Below are 8087 nucleotides of genomic sequence, written 5' to 3' on the forward strand. Positions count from 1 at the left end.
AATAATGTCATTTGGCATATGAAATCACTCCACTTTCCAGTATAAAGAACAGATGGACTCACATTCTAGCTGTATCTGAAAAAGTGCACAGTGACTCACGAAAGCTCCTATCCTGCCAAGAATTTTGTTGGTCTTTAAGGTGCTATTGGATTCTTATTCATTTCTGCTTTAGCAAGGAGGGAACCTGTGTGGGGACAGCATGGCACCTTTGACTGTAAGCAGCACCTTTCCCCCAACTCTCTGAGCCAAGGTGCTGCTGAAGTCCACAGCTGCTTAGCTTCAGTAATGAATGCTGCAGCAGCCAGGTAGTCTCAGACCATCCATTCATTCAACCCCATTCTCCACAAACTTGTGTAATCCCATTTTAAAGATGTCTAAACAGTTTGTTCTTGCATGGGGCTCCCAAGGCCCAAGCAACATCAACCCCATTCTCCACAAACTTGTGTAAGCCCCAAGCAATATGAGCTGTTTTTGCTTGAGTCAGGTAAGGGTTCTCCCAACCCTCACCCTGTGTTTCCCGCAGCCAGGTGACAGCTGCCCTATTTGGATCAGAACTGCATCATTTTCCCAACCCAAAACAGGGGACATTTTCTGCCCTACTGGGGGAGCAGCACATTCATAAGTTCCCTGCAGCTAGATGACAGAAGAGCCCTGACCCAGCTAGGGCAGAAGATTCTCATGTGGTTCCAGCGCCAGGCTTCTCTCATCAGGGTTGCCAGCTCCAGGTTGGGAAATACCTGGAGATTTGGGGGGTGGAGCCTGGAGATGATGGGGTTTGGGGAAAGGGAACTCATTAGGGTATAATGCCATAGAATCCACATACACCCCACCACCCTGAGCTGCCATTTCCTCCCGGGGAACTGAACTATGTTGGCTGGAGATCAGTTATAATTCTGGGAGATCTCCTCGCCCCACCTGGAGCTTGGCAACCCTATCCACCCAGGATACCAGCCAGGTCCACCACTGCTTAGGCACTTCAGCATCTGATGTTTCCAGACCAGCGACTGGGCCCATAGGCAGATCTAACATTTCAACCCGAACATGGGGATGGTTGGATATTGGCTTCCAAGCAGTGCCCAGCTGCCCTGTGAGATCCACACCCCAAAACTGAGCCAGAGGCTCTGCATCCTAGAACAGTGGTCCAGAGCTGTCTTGAGAGACAGTGTAGTATAGTGGTTAGAGCATCAGACTATGAGACCCAGGTTTGAATCCTCACTCGGCCATGGAAGCTCACTGGGTGACCTTAAGCCAGTCACGCACTCTCAGCCTAACCTACCTCACAGGGTTTTTGTGAGAATAGAATGGAGGAGAATGATATAAGTCACTTTGGGTCCCCATTGGGAAGAAAGATGGGGTATACATGTTGTAAATAAAATAAATGTTGAGATGTGAGGCCTGCGAAAAAGCACCTCCCTGCACCGGGGTCCCTTGTGGCCCAGCTTCTCTTTAAAGGGTTCGTTGGAGAGGGGTCGTAGTTCAGTCTTTTGCACCCCAGCCTTTGAATGTGGCACTTAAATGCTAAAGGTTATTAATAGCTGCAAAGTGCTTTGCACCTTGCAAGTACTGTGTAAATTATTGCTAACAATATGTCATACAAGAATTTAATCTTTTTCTAGTGTTTTACTTGAATATTTATAATGAACAATCTACTTATCACAACATATTTCTCAGGTTCTCAGATTTGCATTTCACCATCTCCTCTTCCTTCCCCCCCTCTAGAATTACCTCTCATTGCGAGTAATAAATGGGTATTGTTAAAGAACAACAACAAAAAAGGTTTTCTGCTTGAAATTTTCACTACCCCTTTTTCTTTTGCAGAATGTGTGACGAGAGCATAGATGATCTGTAACATGATTTATTTCTTCGCTCTGCCCTCCCTTCTATTTTTTTTAGGAATTTAAAGCTAAATCAAAAGAGTGGGATAAACAAGAGACCCTGTATCAAAACCATCTAGTTTCTTTAGATGCTCAGCGGAAATTGTTGTCTGAGAAATGCAGTCTGTTTCAGGTACTGTTCTTTTCTGTTTTTCAGAAAGAAATTAGACCTAAATAAATAGTGAGATCTGGGCTCCCATTTAACCCAAAATCATTCTTTTATTTCGTTGTTTTGGATTGCTTAATCACTATCAATACAGGGATGTAACAATTTCTTTTTTTGCCAGCAAGTCGCAACTGATGTCTGGTGACCAGTGTTCCCCCTAAGCTGAGTTAGTGTGAGCTGGCTCACAGTTTTTCAGCCTATGGCTCACACATTTTTGTCTTCGCTCAGGAAGGGATGGCTCCAGAGCAAACTAATTTATACAGTAGCCAAAATCGCTCGCTCACAACTTTAATGCCAGGAGCTCGCAAAGTAGAATTTTTGCTCCCAAGACTCCACAGCTTGGAGGGAGCATTGATGGTGACCTTGTAGAGTTCCCAAGGCAAGAGAGGCACAGAGGTGGTTTGCCGCTGCCTGCCTCTGCATAGCAACCCCAGACTTCCTCGGTGGCCTGATCTAATGAGTCTGGACTAGTCTGAGGCAGGGGCAAGGAAATTACCTGCACTCAGAGGCAGAGACGTGGGGGATGGCCTCTCTGAGGGCAAGTACAGTTTTAAAGTTCCACATCCTGATTAAATATCTGCCTCTGATCTTAATTCAGCAAGAAAACTCACCTTTCAGAAGCTCAGGAAATGCTGGCATTATTGCTATACAGTGAATGGGGATAAGGGCACTGAACGAGAGCACCTGAGGAAACTCCATGCTTACACACTTATTTAGTTACAGGTGGGGAGCTGTGTTGGTCTGCAGCAGAAGAGCAAGATTCGGGCCCAATGACATCTTAAAGATCGGCAAGATTTCTAGGGTATGGGGTTGCCAGGTCCCCTCCTCACTCTGGTGGGGGGATTGGGGGGCATTCTGGGGGTCGGTGGGGATGCCCCCAAGATCAACCACCTGCCTGGCCACCCCTCTCCTTCCCTCCTGCTAGATTTAAAGAGCCTTCCAGCTCTTTGGTGGCCCCCGCCGATCAGCTGAAGCCCTTTAAATCAGGCAGGAGGGGAGGGAGAGGGGTGGCCGGGCGCGTGGTTGCTCTTGGGGGCGGGGCCCAGCTGGCCAGGGTCAGATTGGAGCCCCAAAAAGTGGTGGAAACCCCATCCAGACCTGGGGGCTGGCAACCCTACCAGGGTATTAACGTTTGAGAGTCAAAGCTCCCAGAGCTTTGCCTCTCAACAGTTTATACCCCTGGAATCATGTTCATCTTTAACGTGCCACTGGACTCAACTCTTATACTTGTTTAGTACTCTAAACTACCTTTTGATAATTATCAGTGCAATCCTTTGCAAGGTGACTTAAGGTGATCAGTTTTAATGGTCTTTTGTTGTTGTTGTTCAGTTGCACAGTTGAGTCCGACTCTTTGCAACCAGATCAGTAACTCCGCATCCCTGGGTTCAGCTTGCCTCCCTGCCCCATTTTCTTCAGTTTGGTGTAGTGGTTAAGTGCGCGGACTCTAATCTGGGAGAACCGGGTTTGATTCCCCACTCCTCCACTTGCACCTGCTGATGTGACCTTGGGTTAGTCACAAGCTCTGGCACAGCTGTCCTTGAAAAAGAGCAGTTTGTGTCAGAGGTCTCTCAGCCCCACCCACCTCACAGGGTATCTGTTGTGGGGAGGGGGAGGGAAAGGAGTTTGTAAGCTGCTCTGAGACTCCAAGTGAAGGGCGGGGTATAAATCCAATCTCTTCTTCTTCTTCCTGAAGACCCCCCAGTCGGATGGACTTTGCTGAAGTCTGAAGCAGGAAGCAAAAAGAATTGTGGGAGAATAATGGCCTCGGGCCACTCACACTTTTCATATCTTGCATCATTTAATGGGCTCGGCTTTTTAGAAGTCGTGGAGAATGCAGATGCCTAATGTTTGCCGAGCAGCATAATTACCATAGTAACAACATTTGTGTATACTTTGCCGGGTGTTAGAGCGGCTAAACACCAGTGCATTCCTGCCCTTTGAGGAACTCTGGTTGAAATTAGTGGAACATAATCCAATGAGGTGAACGTAACGGATGCACCCAAGGCTATTTTTGTACATAGCTACACTTGTATTCGGCTCTGTATTTAATTTAGCCACATTAGGTTGTCACATTTGGGTTGGGACTGTCTCATTATTTGATAGTAACTGTATTTTAGCATCCCAAGAAATAGGCATCAATAGCAGAGACAGTGACTGGGGCAGGAGAAGGGAGGGGGTATATTTTGAGAGGACAAGTAGTTATTCTTTTATTATGTTTCCATCGCATCTTTCTTCTGTCATGGGATTCACATCCAGGCACTGGCCAGACCCTCACGCACTACTTCAAGAAGGTGGCAACAGTGTGTGCCCATAAGCTTAGGAGACAGTACCCTGGAGCCGATTTGGTGTAGTGGTTAAGTGTCGGTGATGTGGATATCATGGACTACTAAAAAGACAAAGAAGTGGGTTCTAGGTTGAATCAAGCTTGAATTCTCCCTGGGAGCTACAATGGCTAAACTGAGACTATTATACTTTGGTCCCATTATGAGAAGGCAGGAGCCAGTTTGGTGTAGTGGTTAAGTGCGCGGACTCTAATCTGGGAGAACCGGGTTTGATTCCCCACTCCTCCACATGCAGCTACTGGATGAGCTTGGGCAGGCCATAGTTCTGTCAGAGCTGTCCTTGAAAAAGAGCAGTTTCTGTCAGAGCTCTCTCAGCCCCACCCACCGCACAGGGTGTCTGTTGTGGAGAGGGGGAGGGAAAGGAGTTTGTAAGCCGCTCTGAGACTCCAAGTGAAGGGCGGGGTACAAATCCAATCTCCTATTCTTCGATGAGAGCCAGCATGGTGTAGTGGCTAAGAGCGATGGACTCTAATCTGGAGAACCAGGTTCAATTCCCCACTCCTCCACATGAAGCCAGCTGGGTGACCTTGGGTCAGTCACAGCTCTTTCACAGCTCTCTCAGCCACCAAACTTTGTCTAGCTCACTGCCTAGTGGTGCATAACACTAAAGAGCTAGAACTTAAGGCTGTGCTTCACCTCAAATGCCCCCTACCTCAATCTTAAGCCACCGTTTTAGCAGCATGCTGCGCCAGAATGAGGGTTAGAGAATTGCTTTGGGCCTCCTTCCAGCACAGCGTGCAGCTAAGATTGTGGGTCAAGATCCGGATGGGGGGGGCTCTGAAGATCCAATAGGGGGCTCAGCCCCTAAAGCCCCACCGCTGGCTACAGACCTGATTCTGTCTAAGGAAGCTCTATGTGACAGCATCACAGCCCACTCCAATTCATGTCAAAACTTAGTGGTTCAACCTTGAAGAAAAGCTTATACCTTGAATAAAACTTTGTTGGCCGGAAAGATGCCACTGGACTCAAACTTTGTCCTAGTGGTTAGAGTGTCAGACGAGGACCTGGAGGACCCAGCTTCAAATCTCCACTCTTGCCCTAGAAGTTTGCGGGGTGACCTTGGGCCTGTCACTCTCCTTCAGCCCTGACCTGGATAGCCCAGGCTAGTCAGATCTCGGAAGCTAAGCAGTGTCGGCCTTGGCTAGTATTTGGAAGGGCAACCTCCAAGGAATACCAAGCGAGTGACACAGAGGTAGGCAATGGCAAAACCACCTCTGAAATGTCTCTTGCCTTGAAAACGAGTCTCGCTCGCCACCTAGTGGCACATAATGCTAAAAGAGCTAGAACGTCTGGCTGCCAGACAATCTTAGGATCTCCTGGCTATCCTACACACCAGGCATGTAGCAATGCTGGGGCATTTCAGGGCCACGCCCCCTCACTCATTAGCCATGCCATGCCACCACCAGCCGCTCCAGCACCTTGCAGACCCCGCCGTCCACCTTGCCCATCCCGTGCTGCCCACCTGTCATCCCCGGCACCACTCCAGGAATGGCTGTCCACAGAGCTGGGTGCACAGTCCAAAGGGCAGCCAGTGAGCCGGAGGCAGGGAGGGAGGAGAGGCACTCATCTGGTCGAAGGAGGAGAGGGGCGCGTCCAAAGAGCAGCTGGAAGATTGGAGGCAGGGCTGTTGTGAGGATAAAACTCAGGTGAGGCAAAACAATCTAGGTCACCCAGTTCTTCCTGGAGGGAGAGCAGGATTTTTAATATATATATATACTAAATAAATAAATGTAGCAGGAGAGAGAAAGGAGAAGTTGGAGCTTTCTCTTTTTTCACCAAAAGTGGTTCTGCCCAGATGTTTCCCCCCATCAGGGTTACTGCAGGTTGCTACCATGAGAAAACACCTGGGTAGGAGTGATTGCCGGCTAGGAGCATGCAACTATGAGAAGGCTCCGGCCCGCCCGCCCGCCCATATCTCATTTTAAATTTCCCCCCTTCACAGTGGTCTGACTCTGACACACAGGTCTGCCTCTAGCAAGTCTACCTTGGACCCAACTATTAGCGGACCTTCAGGTCCTTAATCTTTCTCGCAGTGTGAACATAAGAAGACAGGAGCCCTGCCCGATCAGACCAGTGGCCCACCTAGGGCAGCATCCCATTTCACACAGCGGTCAGCCAACAGGTGGGGGCGATTATCGTATGGCAATTTTGAGTCCAGCACACCTTTCAGACCAACAAAGTTTTATTCGGGGTATGAGATTTTTTATTTTTTTAAAAAATTTATTAAAAAGAAACAAAGCAGCATAACAATAGTATCCTACAAATCATAAAAATCTGTCATTACAGCAAGTGGTAAGCCAAACAAATGCATATAAACCCCTCTGATCCCAACAAGTTTACCTTTCTTGCAACTCTTTTATCTATGAACCAGTAAATGAAGCAACAAAACCAGCCTCCATAGTGGTGAACGAGCCAATGCATTATATTTTATAGTCTTAGTTAGAAATAAAACTAAAAGCGTATCCATGGGACATAAGCGATATTTGAAGGGAGTATGTTCTTCTCTGACATATACTGAAGCACCGTATACCAAACTGCGACAAATTGCTCATATGCCTTAGATGTATCTGCTGCTGTAACTTGAGTGACCTGTGTCAGCTTATCTAAAATGAATAAATCCCATGTTTTGTCATACCATGTTTGTATGGGTATGGGTATGAGATTTTTGTTTGTGCAGATGCGCAGACCTGCTTCTGCTCAAGTAAATTAACTCCGTGCAGCCTGCTCTTTTTTTTTTCTGTTCCAGAAACAAGCACAGAATTGCCAAAGCCAGATTTGTTGCCAAAAGCCAAACCAGAAGGAGGACGGCCCCTGCAGCCAGTGCAAAATGGAGCACCTCGGCGTTCAACAGAATGTTTTCACTGAGCCCACGGAAAGAAACGAATTCTTCATGGAGAAACTGAAGTCCACCGTGAGTGAAATAGTGGTGAGCAGGAACAGGCTGCAAGAGGAAAACCTCAAGCTCCAGCAGGAAGTGAAAACATACCAAAGAAAGTGCCAGGTAAAGGGCTGTTGGTGCTCTGGAATCCTGAGGGTGGGTGTCACCGGGGCCTAGAGTGGGGCATGGGTCAGTGGGAGGTGGAGGCGTTAACAAGCATGGCTTCAAGCTGCCAGTGTGGTGCAGTGAGGATACAAGGGGGGTGGCGTGGGGATAGATGAGCTCCAAGGAAGGAGGATGAGATAAAATATGTAGTGATTTAGTTCATGTATTGATATTTCAGGCAGTGACCAAGGTTCACACATCACAGGATACACAGACTGTGTTTCCATGGTCCCCGCCCTGTGTAACAGTTAGACGTGAGTTGCAGGATTCCCTCAGTTCTCATGTGCACAGTGCCCAATTCAGTGCATATAGAAACATAGAGCTGGAAGGGACCCCAAGGGTCATGCAGTCCAGCCCCCCGCACAATGTGAGAAATTCCCAGGTATCTCCTCCCCCGACTCCTCCAGTGACCCCTGCTCTAGGCCCAGAGGAAGCCATACAGAGAAGGGACTTTAGTAACTCTGCCCCGCTATTTTGCCAGTTTAGTGTAGTGGTTTAAGTGCGCAGAGTCTAATCTGGGAGAACTGGATTTGATTCCCCACTCCTCCCTATACAGCTGCTGGTGTGACCTTGGGTCAGTCACAAGTTCTTTCAGAGGCACCGTGGTATAAGGTGAAGGAGCAACTGGGCCCAATCCACCAGCATTTCCTTATGTGTAGCTC

The 8087-nt window shown here is 48.1% G+C and overlaps 1 protein-coding gene across 1 annotated transcript in view; it reads left to right on the forward strand.

Moving 5' to 3' along the window:
* CCDC67 (coiled-coil domain containing 67) overlaps window positions 1-8087 on the forward strand; it is an 88620-nt gene that overhangs the window by 21267 nt on the left and 59266 nt on the right. Inside the window, exons 4-5 of the mRNA XM_015416229.1 lie at window positions 1894-2007; window positions 7129-7383. Of these exons, the coding sequence (XP_015271715.1) occupies window positions 1894-2007; window positions 7129-7383 (369 nt within the window). The remainder of the gene's footprint in view (window positions 1-1893; window positions 2008-7128; window positions 7384-8087) is intronic.

This window comes from Gekko japonicus, unplaced genomic scaffold (genome assembly GCF_001447785.1).
Source record: "Gekko japonicus isolate JY-2015 unplaced genomic scaffold, Gekko_japonicus_V1.1 scaffold568, whole genome shotgun sequence".
NCBI classification, from domain to species: Eukaryota; Metazoa; Chordata; class Lepidosauria; order Squamata; family Gekkonidae; genus Gekko; species Gekko japonicus.